The sequence below is a fragment of the Crinia signifera genome, chromosome 7 (assembly GCF_055691185.1).
Source record: "Crinia signifera chromosome 7, ASM5569118v1, whole genome shotgun sequence".
NCBI classification, from domain to species: Eukaryota; Metazoa; Chordata; class Amphibia; order Anura; family Myobatrachidae; genus Crinia; species Crinia signifera.
Window position 1 is genome coordinate 51,002,902 of NC_139223.1, and position 17,943 is coordinate 51,020,844.

Sequence of the window (17,943 nt, forward strand, 5' to 3'; positions counted from 1 at the left end):
GAGCCAGAAATCTTGCTGGTAGATAGATGTCAAAATATTTATTTTCCGCAAGAATACACAAATTGTTTAAAAATCTTACAATGTGATTTCCTGTGTCTCTCCAAACCCCCCTATATTTTGCCTCTCACAGTTGAATTGTACCTATGATGGAAATTAGACTTCTCATCTTTTTAAGTGGGTCAACTTGCACAATCGGTGGCTGTCTAAATACTTTTTTGCCCCACTGTAATTCCAAAAAGCCCATGCCATTGTAATTGTGAAGGGTATATTTAAACTTGAATTAGTATAATCCTAAACTTGTTTCCAAAATAATTGTACCACTGTACAAGACCATAGACAGTGGATAATGTCCACATCAGGGGACCTGCATTTAATTAACCCTTCGTTAAAAAAAATATTTATTTTATTTTTTAAATATTTTCATGCTTCTTGTGTATTGTACTGATGAGGAAAAAAAAAGGAATTGCGTATGTAGCAAATTTACAACAGTTTGCAACGAAGGGTTAAAACATAAAAAATTATCTGAGGCACCCATATGAAATCTAAGTCGTGGAGTGTAGTAGGCCCTATGCAGTATCTTTTAGATTAATTTCAATATAGGAGGAAGAAACCAATTGCGTATTAAGTATATAAGTCCATTGAATCACCTTTAGGAGGGTTATATCTGGGAAGGAATTCTTCCATTTTGCTAGTCCTGTATCAAATTTGGTATAATCTATCCTACTTCTAATAAAATAATAAATTAAAGATGTAGAAGGAGGTGAATCAGGGTGCAGACGCGGTATACTATCTAATGGAAAAATAAATTCTATGGATTGCAATCAAGTTAATATACGGGTAATGAAACGGCGCATCTAAAAGTAGGAAAATTTGGATAACTGTCTTTTAGTTGAGACAGTGTTAATATAGTTGAACGATCCTTGATCAAAAATTGGAATAATGATTGGAGTCCTTGAAGGTGCCAACTGCAAACAATCTTATTGGCCTCTACCTCCTGAAAAGCCAGATTCTCTAATAAAGGTTGAAACAAGGATATTTGACTCCAGAACCTATAAGCTATAAGGCGTCCACAGTAACGTGTTAGGCCATAACTCTTTTAAGATGGAAGAATTCATAAAATGCAAATCTTTAACAAATCGTGGCAGGGCAATACGGCTTGTTCAAGAGCTTTATTAATAAAATTCTCTCTAATTTTTATACAATCCAGGGCATATCTAATGGGTTTGCGTAGATCTCTGATTCAGGCTTGGGGTAATATGTACTACGGTCAGCCTTAAAGTAGTGATAAAATACCAACCATTCAACTCCCACCTGTCATTTTTCAAACACAGCCTGTGACATGTCAGTGAGGAGCTGATTGGCTGGTGGTTTATCTCTCCATTTTATCTCTTTTAAAATTTAGTACATTTGCGCCCCCCCCAGTGTTCTGTATATACTGTAAGTAGCTATTAGCTGAGCACAAATTGGGATGAATATCAGACGTCAGGGGATTTGTAAGAGCCCACCTCACCTCTCCAGGATTTCATTTTGATAAGTGATATTTGATTGGGACTTTTGCCATATTTCAACTGAACATCACATGGATTAGTGCTGAAACCGGAGTTAAAGATTCTGTTTGATCCATGGGTTTGGAAGGTTGTAAATTGTATTTTATGATTAAGGTGACGTCTCCTGCTAATTATCTTGTAACCTTCTACAGTAAAGCTGATTAATGAGATTCAAAACCTGAAACAATAAATAGAAAATCTGTCGGTTTTTGCTCTCCGAGATACATTAAATTTCTGTGCATAACGGTAACATGAGTCCAATATATAAGGATGATTTATTGGGACTAAAGTTTTCTACAAGTTCTTAACAAGACGTGGGCTGAGGATTTTTTTTGCCCCTTAATGGTATTACCAACAATGGATCTTGCTAGACTGTGTTTCTTCGGTCAATGAAAGGCCAATTCAACCTACCTCCATGAGACACTGCTACAATGATTAGTTTATCATAATGTGGCACTACAGCTGCTGGACCACATCCCAGCATGCACAGGTCTGCTGTCAAGGCACTCTAATGCATGTTGGGATATGTAGATCAACAACACCTGGAGTGCAACAGGTTGCCTACTCCGGAAGTAAAATACTGTATGTTCCTGTAAATCCCGAATCGTTTGATGTTGGGAGCAATAAGATTGGAACCTGCAGATCCCTGCACCCAAATGAACAGGCCAGCCCAGCACCCAAGTGTGCTATACTCTTCCTCCATAAGACTGTGTCTGACACATCTTTATCAGATGAAATCTGTTAGCCTGGTACTCCTGGACATGCGACAATGGCATTGGGTTCTGCTAGGTCAGGGGTGGGCAATTATTTCAGCTGGGGGCCGCTTAATGCTTCCAGCAGATATTCAAGGGCCGCATTCCACAAATAGGGGGTGTGGTCACTCAAAAGGGGGTACCCCTTTTACACATCATGCAACACAATAGTAGGCCCCTTATTAACTTGCCCCTTACAGTAGTGATTCCACACACCTGCCCCTCTTTAGATATTCCAAACACCTGATCACCAGTCTTGAAAAATGGCGCCGATTGCAGCCTCATGCAGTCACGGCGACTCACCCATCCTCGGTGCTGCGGCTGTAGGGAAAGGCGGAGGGCGGGCGGCTGGACGCTGCTTTATGTGTGGCTGATGGCGTCTGTGTGTGCGCATGCGGTGTAGTCCTGCAGCCTTTTGCGCATGCTCCGCTCCTGGTGTCTGCTACGCACAGGATGAGCGTGGCTACACAGGACTACGCCACGTGCACACACCGCCGCCGGCCAGTCAGGAGCCATTTGCGGGCCGCATGTGGCCCACCCCTGCTCTAGGTCCTACAGACTATGTATAAACATGCAAGTCTATCGCTGAAACTTACCAGTCCCAGTGATTCCTGGGGCGATTCATGCAGTTTGGCCGCAACAATTCCAGATGAGGGAGCTGGTGCATTGTCATGGTGGGGAAAAAACTAACTTCCTCAGTAACGCCACCTGTCTTCAAACACAGGTACTTATTGATCCACTCACTGTGTGTGCAGGGCCGGCTCTACCACTAGGCAGCTTTAGGCAGCTGCCTAGGGCGCCGGGATCTAGGGGGGCGCCACCAAGTCTGCCTATCAAAAAATCAAGGATGTATGTGAGGATCCTTGTTGTACTTAATGCTGTGGGACCTCTACGACCTCACCTCCATACTTCCTCTTGAGGCATACTTCCCTATTTTGCCGTCCTCTTTTCCTGTACTCTGTTGTGGGTGGCAAAGGGGAGGGTGCTGGGGGCCTCCAGAGAAAGTCTTTCCTACCTACCTGAGGGGCTGGGAGGACCACTCAATTTTGGGAGGCTCCCTGCCATTCCAGAATGTTAGGCAAGTATATATTGATGTTGGAATATGGTTATTGGTGGCAGTATGGGGGGGGGGGGGGGGGGGGGGGGCGGCAGTAGGTTGAAGTTTTGCCTAGGGTGCTGAGAAGCCTTACACCGGCCGTGTGTGTGTGTGTGCAACTAGTTGAATTTCTGGAACTCTTCTTTAATGCATCTGCATCACAGACCTAGACAAATTTAATGTTTTTACCTTCTCACCAAAGTGTCCCTTTTTTGTTTGTGTGTGTGTTTATAATAGCTGAAAAAAACAACTTTTTACTTTGACCAGTGGACGAGGCGGGTTAATAACGGCATAGTTACAGTAGTATCACAGCAATGATTCGTAACCCAGATCTCTCTCTCTCGCTCTCTCTTCAAACTGATGTGGACACAGGCAGCCAGCCCGTAATTGCTATGTTTGCTGGGGAATTGGACAGTACACTTTATGCTAAGACCCAAGACTGCAATTTAGTTGGTTTTCTAACGCTTTGCTTTAATGGCCGGCAACATTAACAGCGCCGCTTATCTTACTTGCCAACATTTACAAATATTTTCCAGGGACGCTTTGTTGCTGAGACAGTGCATCTAAGCTCTCACAAGCACGGTGCTTTCACAGACCTTGAAGCACTGCAGAGTCCATCATGACTTATGTAAGGAGTGTGATGTCCGTGTATTTCTGTGTCATGTAAATATATCTCTGTTTAAGAACTATACTCATTAGAAACGGAGAGTAAGAATTACATCTAGCAAGCAGACTCCATGTTTTCATATCAGTTGTGTCAGAACTGGGCTTGTCCTTAGAAATGAGTCACATTGGGAACTATGGCATAGAGATAACAAGTGCACAGATGGCATGCGATAGCGAGGCAGCATTAGTTTGCTCAAAATGTGCACAAAGCTCCTCATGTCTTAACTATAAATAGGTGTATGGAATCTATATTCCTGCACATTTGCTTCTAGCTATTAACTAAATACTAGCCATCACAGTACTGTTGGCATCGCACGTTTTAATGTAGTTGGCGAAAGTGGACATGCAGACTAGGGAGGCTGATCTTGGGATCAGAGAGATCCTGGAATTTTGGCACAGCAATGCCAGGATTTCATATTGGCACATCTGATCACTGCGGTCACAGGATTAGGTTACACTTGCAGTTGTGCTGAGCAGTGCTCAGATGCTGCTCAGTTGTGTGTCCTCGGTGGCAGCTGTGTATATGGCACTTAGGCAGCCATAGACACACAGACAGCGGCAGCAATTCCAGTGTAGCTCTGTTTGCCAGCCAGCAGTGTTATGGCTCCAGTTTGATGCACCATAGGATGAGGAGTATTAGCCACAAGAAAGTTGCCAAAAGCAGGTGGTTGGTTACATTCACATTGTTACCAGCCTAACATACTAAGGTACACTAGCATAACAGAAATTGAGGCAAAGCTAGACCGATCTAAGCCAAACCTATGTGCCTCAAATGAGCCTGGAGCTATTTACAGAGTAACTAGTACAGAGTACTGTAACTACCAAATATAGGAAGCGCCCTTCCCCACTGCTTCCTACTCCCATCATTGCTCACAGCTCTCTACTCCCTCACTCTGCACTACACCTTCCCTCACTGCTCCTTACACCCACCCTTCCTCGCTGTCCCTTACACCCACCCTTCCTCGCTGTCCCTTACACCCACCCTTCCTTGCTGCTCTCTACTCCCATCCTTTCTCACAGCTCTATACTACCTTACTGCTTACTACAGCCCTCCTCACTGATCCCCAGACCCACTTTTCCTGCTCCCTACAGCGATCCATATGCTGATAACTTTTCAATCCTAATAAAGACCATTTACATACCTCAATTTCTCTGTTATAAAGTTACAAAGAACCTTAATGTCTGTCTATAGGACAAGCAGCATCCTGCCACCTACCCTCACAGCTCGCACTAGCTGCCTGCCAGGACACAGCCCCCTTCCATCTCCTCTCACAGGCCGCTTGCCAGGACACAGCCCCCTTCCATCTCCTGTCAAAGCTCTTACAGGCTGCCTGATAGGACACAGCCCCCTGCCACGTTCCCTCACAGCTCTCATTGGCTGCCTACCACAGGACACAGCCCCCTGCCATCTCCACTCACTAGCTGCCTGCCAGGACACAGCCCCCTTCCATCTCCTCCCAAAGCTCTTACTGGCTGCTTGCCAGGACACAGCCCCCTTCCATCTCCTCCCAAAGCTCTTACTGGCTGCTTGCCAGGACACAGCCCCCTTACATCTCCTCTCACAGCTCTCACTGGCTGCTTGCCAGGACACAGCCCCCTTACATCTCCTCCCAAAGCTCTTACTGGCTGCTTGCCAGGACACAGCCCCCTTCCATCTCCTCCCAAAGCTCTTAATGGCTGCTTGCCAGGACACAGCCCCCTTACATCTCCTCTCACAGCTCTCACTGGCTGCTTGCCAGGACACAGACCCCTTCCATTTCCTCCCAAAGCTCTTACTGGCTGCTTGCCAGGACACAGCCCCCTTACATCTCCTCTCACAGCTCTCACTGGCTGCTTGCCAGGACACAGCCCCCTGCCAACTCCTTTCATAGCTCTCACTAGCTGCCTGAAACCACAGTTCTCACTGTGTGTTTATTTATAAATCCATTGTGCAGTTTCTCTGTTCTCATAGAATTTTCTGTGCTTCGAGATTGATGGTAACAGCTACCTGTTAGCATACAGCAGATAAGATGTAGCAAACTTTTGAGAGTGTTAGGCCAGTATTCGATTGCTAGCGTAATATACCGCAAGGCAAAAAATGCTTTAAAATGGCCCAGTAGTATGTTGGCCTTTCCAATTATTATAGATTGTTTTTATCATGCTCAAAATGACCCATTTTATGGTGAAAATACATGGGACCTGGCGTAAGTTCCTGGATTGTTAATGTCATTTTATAGACTGTACAAGATAATTGATAACTAGAAGTTTGCTGTGGTCCGTTACCCACTTTATCCCACCAAGGTTTGATAAATCTCCCCTGGAGTGAGATCAGTGTCACTCCTGTGAATGGGGTGGCTTACAATGAATGGCCCATTAAACATTAATGTTGGGTCCAAAATAGTTTATTTACTAATATCATGTCAATGAAGAATATAGAACATGAACGGATTCTGGCCTTTCATCTGTCTGTCAGGGCTGGGCAATTGCGGCCCTCCAGATGTTGATGAACTACACATCCCAGGATGCTTTGCATTAGTTTTGCTATGTATCCATGCTGAAACTGATGCAAGGCATCCTGGGATGTGTAGTTCATCAACATCTGGAGGGCCGCAATTGCCCAGCCCTGGTCTATGTGGTAAATTTAATTGATAATTACTACCACAAGATATTTTGATTGTTAAATTACAAATGTGCGATAAAAAGCCACTAACACACGAACATCAACATAAAAAGGATCAATCAAACACTCAAATACAGATAAATAGATGTTCTCAATATATGCCTTGTTTGTGACGTCCCGCGTCTCGGAGACACATTGTTACTAATGTAATGTGATAACGTTTCTAGCGTATGTATGAAGATGCTGCCACTAGGGTACTGTTACATTTAGATCTATGGCTAATATTGTCCAAACAGAACTATTAACATGAGTGAGAGCGGAGATAAACGGCAGCCATCCTGGGACAGCCTCGAAGGTAGTGATTTATTTGTTTAGCCGGCTTTGTAGCCGCGATGTTTGTTTGTACATTATACATCAGGCTTCCTTTAAATTCATTTGATCACCAGTTGCCTGAATTTGCAACATTTCATTCCGTTATTTATTTTAATAGTATTCTCACTTTTACTTAATTACATTTCTGTTTGCACAGGCATTGTAATGCTTAAGATGTATTGATGGTAGATTATTGGTCGGTGCATAAGATTGGTATCCCACATAATGTATATAATATGTATCCCACATAATATGTATAACGCAGCCCTGGGTATATCCCCCTCACCAGATCTGTGTACATACATTACATTGGGTATTCGGACCGGGTTCTGTACAAAGGAAGAAGCAGCATAGACTATATAAAACAGCCCTGCATATTTCCTCCTCACCAGATCTGTATACTGCACATTGGGCGCAGCATAGGCCATATATAATCTCTGCTCGGAGTGTATCCTCCTCATCGCGTCTGTATCTATCTTACATTGGTATTTAGGATTGGGTTCTGTATATAGGAAACAGCATATCCCACTCATCAGGTCTGTCATTTTTGCCTAAGGACAAACCGGACCTGATTGTCTCGGCAACTCCCCGGGAGCTGCAGGTGGAGGGAGCAGGGGGGCAGCGGACAGGGGACACCGACAAGTAGAACAGCGAGCCGGGCAGGGAGCACCAGCTGCAAGAAGAAGAAAAAAAGCCAATACAAATGAACGGGAATCCCCTGATTGGCTGAGAGGCTCCCTGCTCATTCTGCCCCGCTATCTGTTCCCCTCACTGGCGTCCCCCACCCCCCCCGCCTCTGTGTCCACTGCCTAGTTTCCCCTGCCTGCCTCTCTGGTCAGCTCGCCGCATTCCCCCCGCCTGCCACTTCTCTGCATCCCCCGCTCTGGCTGTACATAACATTTAGCAAATCTTATGTGCAGCCGGTCCAACCTCCCAACTCCGATCTGATGATCGGGACAGACGGGATGTGATATGATTTGGCCCGATTTCACGGCCCGATCCATCCAAATTGGGAAAAATCTGGCCCAAATCTTATAGTGTATGTGGGCCTTGGGTTGGGATCTGTACGCAGGGAGCAGCATAGACCATATAATCACAGCCCATGGTATATCTTTCTCATCATTACCTCCCAACATGACCCTCTCCAGGAGGGACACAATGCTCTGCTCCTGCACTTCCCTCTTCATGTATGATTACCCTCATCTGTTTTAAACAGGGTAATTGATAAAGGTGCTTCACCACAGGTGATACTAATCATAAATGAAGAGGGAAGTGCAGAAACAGAGAGCAATGTGTCCCTCCTGGAGAGGGTCATGCTGGGGAGGTACTGTATGCATTAGTTATTAGAATTGGCATCTGTACATAGGGAGCAGCCGCCTATAGGCCATATAATCACCGCCCAGGCTATATCTCCCTCATAAGGTTCTAGGTTGGGTTCTCTATAACAGCAGTTCAGTACATTTGGGACACTGGCTGTGTCAATTTGTGTGATGAGCAAGGACCTGGCAATGACTATTTGCTATTTTATTAACAGCTGTAGATAAACAGAAACAGAGACACAGAGTTGTCAGCTGCCTCGATTAATTGACCAAGTATTATTTTTTATTGTGGCCGTCAATTAGCAAAAGGAATAATTAGCTGAGTAATTGAACAGTAATTACATTTCATGCATGAAGGTAATCTGTTTCATTTAGTGCTGATGTCATTTCCTGAATGCTCAGTTAGGTCCGCGCGCTTAGTCCTGGCTGAGGGGAGCAGTGTTTGCTCGGGGCTCTGCCAGTGATTCCTGACTTCCCACAACAAATGAAACTTTACTTAATGACTACAATCCCCTCTATGAAATCAATTAAATGGCTCTCTGTGCTTTCCTTAAATTAATATGTATTCAATTAGCAGTGCAACTAATGTAGTGTAATGTGAAATGTATTACCGCCAAGAAATCACTCTGGTGCAATTCCTTGTCACGCTTGGATTATTTTTACAGATTGTTGTTACAGTTCATCTTTAGTGCGATGCATGGCTTCATTATCCATTTTATGTCCTGCTCATGGTGCTCAGGACTGTATTAAAGACCTTCTGCTTGCTGGATCCCTGCGCGGAGCGCTACAATGTACTACTATACTATGCTATCACAGTGTCGCACATAGCAGTAATCCACACAAGCACAAGGGAGCCCGGAGAGATGATTAGAGTCATTCAGTCGCCGTTGTCCCTGAGCACTGGCCATTGTTCATGGTCAGAAGCAAGAAGTTTAGAAACGGTATTAGCAGAGAAGACTTCATATATTTGATCTGTCCATAATAAGTGTTTGTAATTCACAATAAATGAGTATCGTAAAACATTTAGAGTTTTTACTAAGTTACCAACTAGGGCAGGGATGGGGAAGCTTTGACCCTCCAGCGGCAGTTGAATTATGCATCCCAGCATTAGGGTCAGGGCCGGCACCACCACTAGGCAGGACTAGGCATTTGCCTAGGGCGCCGGCCACTGGAGGGCGGTAATGAGCCGCCGAAGAGAGGTACCATAGAGGTGCCACAGAAAGCTGGGAGCGGGGAGCAGGTAAGACAGAGGGCTTCCCTCTTGCCCCACCCCCGAACCCGCCCGTGAATCAACGCAGGGGCTGCGGCAGCAGTATTGCCCGCACCCCCCCACACAGTGCGCACGCCCGCTGTAGTATCGCCCGCAACAACCCCCCCCCCCCCGAGCGCGAGTGCCCGCTGCAGTATCGCAGACAAAGTGTGTCTGGTGAAACAGAGGTGGAGGGTAACGATTTCCACGAGTGTGTAATTTGAAGGTAGTGGAGGTGTTCTGAAGGGGTAGTGAAAGTTTCTGTTGTAGGTAGGGAAAGGGTAGTAGAAAGCTACCATCTAGAATGTCCCCTAAGAGAGCTATACAAAGAGAATTCCATTTATTCAGATTCAGGTTAGGGATCCACCTCACTACGGTTGCGATGGATATAATCAGTATGGTACGAGACGGAGAAGACAAATTAGAAGACCATTTATCCCAGACTTTCAGTAATGCCTGTGTGGCCAGGAGCAGATTAAGTTTTTGGGGTCTGAAGGGCTTGGGGATCTGCAACAAGTCCGCGAGTGGGAATAGACCTGTTTGAGATCTACCCTTCCCACCAGCAAATCAATACTGGATAGTATTTGAGAGAGGCCAGAAGACATGCTTCATGATATAGGTTTAAGTCGGGGAGGTCCACTCCACCGAAGGCCCTTGGCAGCACCATTCTGGAGTGAGCCAAAGTGGGAGGCTTGGAAGACCAAATATACTTAGTTAAGATGGAAGTACAGAGTTGTATGGATTTTTTCAGGGATTGTGCGGAACTTGTACATTCATTTAGAAGAGACATTTTGAACGCAGCCATACGATCCAGCCATGAGACATTATTGTTGCCTCAATGTTCCTGAAAACCTCTAATATGTCTCAGTGATAATGCAACCCCCACCCCAAATTTATCATCATTTAGATTGCACCACATAGCCAGATACACTTTCCACTTTGCCACCAGAGTAGGCGCTAATTAGTGATCAATTTGTTAAGTTGCAGGTCATGGAGGTTTTAGAATTTCAAGTCTATAATTATAATCACTAATTGGTGATTCAGTCTGATGTTGACAGCTCCATCTTTACCGGATCTGAATTTAAGATGTGTCCCTGAGAGTTATGACAGATCATCTTTTATGCATGAAAATAAATTCTTTAATCCTCAAATTCCATTATATATTCTGTTTAAAGCCCCGTAATATTCATATATATGTGTTTTTTTTTATTTTAAAATCACTTCAAGTGCTTTCTAGCAAATGGCATTGAAGGGACTAGAATGAGCTCATGTGGTCCGTGCTAATTTCCTCCAGATAGGCTTCCCATGTGTTTTATTTTAAAATAGACATGCCTTAAACGTCATTCAGGGATTTAAGAACAGGTAGTCAGATTGAATGGCGTATCGGGGAAGATTCACTGCTCCTTCCGTGCACTGTGGTGGCACACTGACCAGCTGATGTGTGAGGGGTGATTTACAGGCAGATGTTTCAATTCTTTAAAATGTGACCTATTGTATGGAGACTCCTAAAACAATGACCTCTAAAAGAAGCAGACTGTGAATATTGGGTGTCAGACATGGTCTTAAGGCCTTCATATACCTAGCTCCGTTTACCCGATTCCGCCACGCTACCAGAACTGACAATTAAATTGGCAGCCATCGATGATTCTCAATCTTTCAGGGAAATTCTTAATTTTAAAGCGCTCTCATTTACCATTTCTGACAGTTTTTTTTTTTCTTTCAGGATCGGGAAATCAAGATTTGAAAAAACAAAAAATTGTTTAATTTTCCTGATTTCCCCATCCAGGCTGTCAGTGGAACAGGGAATTGTGCCAATTTGTCTTCACTCCGTTCTGACTGAGCCAAAAACTTCCACCCAGGGCTGAAGTTGGTTCTAGCTCTACTGTACATAGCTGAGGTCAAGTTTTCATTGGGCCTCCTACAGCTTAGTACTGTACTGTCCCAATCTTACGCTCATGTCATTTTCTGCTTCAGATCACAGATTCAGTGTGATACCGGCAGCATAGAGATGGTGTCCTTATGGGAGGGTCTCCAATAGTCTATGGCACAGGATGAGCCCAACGAATTGCTGGTTATGTTAATAGATTTCACAATAATGATGGATTTAACCTGTTTATATTGACATTTTCTGCCTTTTCATAATTCTGTAACAATAACCCCCCCCCCCCCCCACACCATCTTTTCAGCCTATAATTTATTTATTTTGCTAAATGCTCATCTGTAATTGTACACGCAGAGAGATATTTTAGAAAGTATTTATCATGTTGCTCGGTAATAAACCAGACACATCACAGTGTATTTAATGGTTACATTTCCAGGTCAATCAGAATTGATTATGTGTTTTTAGGAAGGTCGATTAGCATGTTAATGATCTGATCGTCAAGGTGAATTGTGCCTCGGAATGCTTGTCCTTAATGTACATCGATAGTCCAGTAAGACAGACATTGCCTGGGTTTGATTGCTTACTAATTGCACATTTGCATCTGCATTAAAATTGCCTCTAAACAATTACACCTGTGAGCTCTGGAAGAGAACATGGTAAGAATAGCGATTCCTCATTACAAACCCGCATCACAAGTCAGACCTGTACTGTACTGTACTTCTGATTTGCTATGCTCTAAATGTTTCATGACTTTTCCTGCACTACGCAGGATCACTGCAGATCCACTAAAAACACTAATACTAAATCTGCTACACCCGAGGGGTTGTGCATACACACATTGTGGGACATTTTGTCGATAGACTTATAACAATGCAGTCGTTTCTGCCTGTAGCTCATGGTAAGGAGTGTGACATGGATAGTGCCAAATTCTGAAACTATAGATGCGCTGCGATCCCAGCACTGTGACCAACATTGCACGCAGGGATTCAGCGTTCACTCAGATGGGCTGCCGAGGTAAGCCTTACGCGGCTGACCAATGTAAATGTGTTTTGCAAGGCTAGTAAGTCTGGGACCCTTGGCTCTCCCCTACCAAAAAATGGGGGGACATCTTTAGTTTTCTTTTCTCCGCACTCCCTCAGCACTGCTGCCTGCCAGTTAGGCCGCAGCAGAGGGGAACTTCTGGCATCGCAAGACCTGTTCACACAGACATTGAGCAGACACAGGTCAATTTAAATCTGGCATGTCCAAACTATGTCCAGCTGTTGTGAAACTACAAGTCCCATCATGCCCTGCCACAGTTTTAGCATTCCCTGATAGCATGGGCAAGATCTCGCTACGATCACTCAAGCGCAGCCTGGAGACAGCGGCAAGGCTAGCGTTGTCCCTGCGTGGGAATAGGGCAATGCTAGCCCTGGGCTGGCGAAGATGCTAATGAGCGATGTATACCTAGGCGGCTGTTAAAATCTCGCCTGCACCGCTGATTGTTGGGGGTTTTGAAGGTGACCGCTGCGCCGAGCGTTAATTGGCGGGAATGTCTCTAGTGCATACAGTATATGCACTTAACGCTGGATAATACATCTACCCCATTGTAACTTGTCCTGAGCACTTTGCATCTACCGATGTTCTGTTTTGTGGAGTGAGTGCAGTCTATAAAGCTAATACAGTATTTTTTTTTTCTTGTTAGTCTCTGTTTTGCTGGTAGACAAATGGCTTTGGAAGTCTGTATTAAGGAAATTGGTTCCGTTTTTATCTGGGCAGCTTAAAAATGAATCTTGCCACTGTAATGCTGAAAATATTAATGTAACCATCTCAGATAAGCAAACCTTATTTATGGGCAGCCCAGCAACCTTTCTTCTTATGTGTGCTCAGTGTTTCCTCTTCCCCGTTCTCTGCTTTATCTTCGTCCTTTTAGCACCTCTGCTCTATCTCCTCGGCCTCTCTCTCCTCGTAATGCATATGTTTTCTATGCATTTTTCATGTGTTAGCTTGGGGTTCCACTTTGTTAAAAAGAACACTGCTTAAAATCCATGAAAAATGCATGTTTGTCCCAGTGGTAATGCACATCACTGATCTAACTGTAATGGAGGCTGAGACCCTACTGCCCTGCCTCATCATTTGGATTCCGGGATACACCTGTGTTATATATATTGTAAGAAAAGGCTAAATATACGCAGCAAACATGTTAGCCTTTTATTTTTAAGTATAACTCGAATCTTTGCTTTAGATATTTTATTTTGCAGCAGTGCACACCCCCCCCCCCCTCCTAAATGTACCATTCAATACAGTATGAGTATTCAAAAGATCTGAGTATTCTGCCTCGCAATTCTTGCCCTAATGCTCATAAGTCCATTCCTCTCCCACACGTAATTTAGACTTTCAAGAGGGAGGGGTGGCCTATCTTTTTATGGTATATATGTGGTGGATTCATCATTTAAGTCCCCTACTTAATGTCATGGCGAGGTGGCTCCTGACATTGCTTGAGACAACTACTACGGGCTTTTTCTTTATCCACCATGGTTTCGGGTGTTTCCACAGATGTTGACTGGGATTCATTAGAACAATCTCATTCTAGATCAAAGCCCTCACGTAAGGCCATTTCTATTTTTTTATATATTTGGAATTCGGAAGTGAGGACCTTGACAGGACAGTAGAGAGATTGGCTGGGCCCAGGTACTTTTCAGGGGTCACTGGCCATTCTGTAATGCAGCACACAGCAGCATTTGCTGGGTTCAGAAGAGCTGCTGCTACAAAGTAATAGGATCCCCACTGGGCCCCCCCTCTGTCAGACCTGGGACTGTGTAATTAGTACTCCCTCCCTCCTCTCTTGGCCCCACTGGACCTAGATCATGGTTAGGTCAGTTAGTGCAGTGGTTCCCAACCTGGCGAAAGATGATGTGGTCTCCTAAAAGCAAAGAAGTCTCCCAATACCGTGGATGCATAAGGATTGCTGAAATTGCGCACACTGCTGACAGCTAGTACATATAATGAGCACTTGTTAAATGTGTATCATACAGTAGGACTCATATGTTCCCCCACAGACAGTACATAATGCGCTTATCTGATTCTTATATTTGCCCTAGATTTGCCATGGAGGATACAACCTGTTTAACTTTGTTCCTTTTACCCCTAAGGGGGGGGGGGGGCTTACTCCTGGCATTAGGAAAATATTGCTTGCTGTAAGTGCTGCGTCACAAGTGTGTTGGGTAAGGAGCAGAAGGCCTCTTCCTTTTCCAAACATGTAACCGTTTTATCGCAACTTTGCCGGCATTAGCACATTCCCAGGTTGGAAATTGCATGTGCCGAACCCATTGGTACGAAACTTGCATTCCTCTCTTTGATCCTCCCATAACATTATTGCATCCACTCTGTTCCTGTGTTTGTTTATAAGAGTGACCTTTCTGTGCAGACATTTCTGACTTATAGTTGTAGGTCTGGGAGCAAAGAAATAAATAAAAGAAAATGTGTTTTTACCAAGTTTCACAAAAGTATTCTATAAAAAAAAAAAGCAAAAACAAATAATAAAGAAATACAAAATACAAGACCTAATGCTACTTTCCGTGTAGTTTCATTTATAATCCATTCCATTGAATGGGGACGTGGAATAGACTTGGCACACTCTTTCGTTCTGTGGACTCTGGGTTCTCTATTTTAGACATTTAATATAATGCACTGTTTTGCTGTGACGCACCAAATTTTTGACAAGTTTACTTTGCCTTTATACAGTATGCAGCCTATAGAGTACAGATGAGTCTGATGGTTACCGTGTCGGCGAAGTTACTGATAATTGTATATATTAGTCCTCGTGTCACCGCTCGTCTTTGCTGGATTAGAATTTGCTGTGAGGGAGGTTTAGATAAACCGGGAATACATAATGAAAATATTCTCAACTGAAATTCTCGATAACGCTTCCTAAGCTCTTATTGTCTAATGCCAGAAATTAACGTTCAAATAAAGCAGACTTCAAATGTATTTCTGAATGTTTCAGAGGCTTGGTAATTGGCCCAAAACTGTTTTTGTTTCCTTCCATATCGATAGAAGCCGTTTCTTTTATGTGCAGCTCAGAATCCTCATTAGACCAAAATCTTCCGGCATTCCGAATCCTACTTAAAAGATAAATTGACTAGTTAAATGCACAGTAATGAAAATTAAATTGCGGCAGCGCTTATTTGTATGTGAGCTTATCAATCTTTACAATAAAACCTTGATGGGAAGAAGTAAATACACCTAGAAACATTTGTACAATGGGTCTTCCGATAAGATGACTATTTTGTCTAAGTAACATAATACATAATGGATGTTAAATGGTTTTAATCCCCTTTCTAATTGTTATTTTTTTTTTTATTAATGTTCTATTTTTGGCAGACCGATTATTATTATTTTTTTAAAGATGATGATACCACATTGATCGGAATAAGGCTTATTAAAGTTTAGTAATTGAAAATAAAGAGAAGTGTTGCTGATTGTGCTTTAGTTTGGTTAGTCTGCTCTGCCATGTCCTGCACTATAGTGAGGGAGTTATGCTTAATGCGTATGTTACAGGTGGCCTAGGTCAGGGATGGGGAACCTTTGACACTCCAGCTGTTGTTTAACTAGATATCCCAGCATGCTCTGCTGCAGTTGTGCTATTTAGCCAAGCTAAAACCGTTGCCGGGCATGCTGGGATGTGTAGCTCAACAACAGCTGAAGTGCCAAAGGTTCCGCATCCCCGGCCTAGGGATTTATGTTGGATGCACAATCACCTTCATAATTTTGAGCTGTCCTGATGATTTCTTTCTGTTCATGTTGTAGACCCAGCTGTCTCAGGCTACGGAAGAATCGGGGGCGCAGAAGCAAAGAGCAGAAATTGTGAGTATGGAATAAACCTAGAACGTATTGTAATGCTTTACTTTGTGGAAACTCCATGGGTGGTATCCAATTACTCGCCATTGCTGATTGTGGGTATTTGACTCGCCGTGGGTTACCCAATCAGGCAGGCATAGCAAAGTTCCCAAAAGCAGCCACACTGCAGCTGCAAGAAACACACCGGTCTCAGTGTTTTTGGGAGTATATGTGATTTTTTTTTTTTTTGGGGCGATCTAATTGGGTAGCCCTAGGTAAAACATTGGTGAAACATTGGGGGAATTAGCTTGTTGATGTTTTATCAGCGGTAATAGGATACCCTTATTTGTATGAATTCCAATTATTACTTATTACTTCAGACTTTACATCCCTAACATTTGAAGAAGCAAGTGAATGAGTTTCTTATTAAAGGACAAAAGTGTTGTCATAGAAGTATGTTTCCAATTGTTGTGAATATAGCATAAGATGTGAAGAGTATAAGTAAAACATTGTAAATCCTTTATCTTTAACTTATGGGGGCCGGGGGGTATTTAATCCGGGATTCCGACTGTTGGAACGTCCCAACAGTCGGAATACCGGGCCGTTTTCGCCGGATTCTGACAGTACATCGTCGTAGTTCATTGTATTGAGTGTAGGAAAGTCCGTAAATTGTCAGAACGGCCACAAATTTGACAATCCGCGGCAATTTCGGACCAAAGAGATCCAACTTTAGAAAATGTCGGATCTGACAGATTTCAATGCTGTCGTTAATGGCAGCATTGTATAGGTGAATGCCAATATTTCCCGTTGGGAAATATCGGCACAGACTGAATACCCCTCTGCATTTTATTTGTTTTTTATCAACGTAACACCTTCATCCACTTACCCCTTCATTTAACCTGTCAAGTCCACATTCATTTACATTCATGTCTTGGAAGTGTGCACACCCCTTATATTTATCCCTTGGAAGTGCATTCCCAATACACTTGTGTCTTTGTAGTATATTCCCCCCTCTTGTATTATGTTCCCTATCTTTATGCCTTTGTAACATATGACCCTTACAGTTATCCCTTTGTAGCTCACCCTTACACATATACCTTGGCAGCTCATCCCCTATACATTTATCCCTTTGTTGCACAGCCAATCACATTTATCCATTTTAAGCTCATCCCCTTTAAGTTTATCCCACTGCTGCTCACCCTGTGTAGTTCATCCCATCACGTGTGTCCCCTAGGAGCAGGTGCAGCTTATCTTTGGTCCATGGAGTGCACAGTGCTCGGTGTTCACGTCAATGGCGTACGTCCTGCAAGTGTACAGTCAGTGCACATTGTCATCACTTCCTGCCTATGTGACTGCCCACTATAGTGTTATGTTGAGTGCTGTAGCCTCTGAGACTCGGACCTTATCCATCAGTCCCTGATAATGGCAGGAAACCTGGAATCTGATTGATTATACAATACTGTAGGTAACCGTAAATCGTCGTAATGTAAAATCTCACATTGCCAACTGTAACCTCAACCAATTATTCTTTATTTTTCTTTTTTTTGCAAAAGCATGAGGCAGTGTTGGTTAAATCAGTGCGGTTTGATGAAGGTCTGCCCTAGGGCTTTTTAGCTGTGCGGAGGAAGAGATTGAGATGCAGA

The 17,943-nt window shown here is 43.6% G+C and overlaps 1 protein-coding gene across 2 annotated transcripts in view; it reads left to right on the forward strand.

The window, feature by feature from the left end:
- MAD1L1 (mitotic arrest deficient 1 like 1) overlaps window positions 1–17,943 on the forward strand; it is a 618,640-nt gene that overhangs the window by 240,666 nt on the left and 360,031 nt on the right. For both annotated transcript variants that reach the window (XM_083153057.1, XM_083153060.1), the window contains exon 13: window positions 16,271–16,327. In XM_083153057.1, coding sequence (XP_083009183.1) covers window positions 16,271–16,327 — 57 coding nt within the window. The remainder of the gene's footprint in view (window positions 1–16,270; window positions 16,328–17,943) is intronic.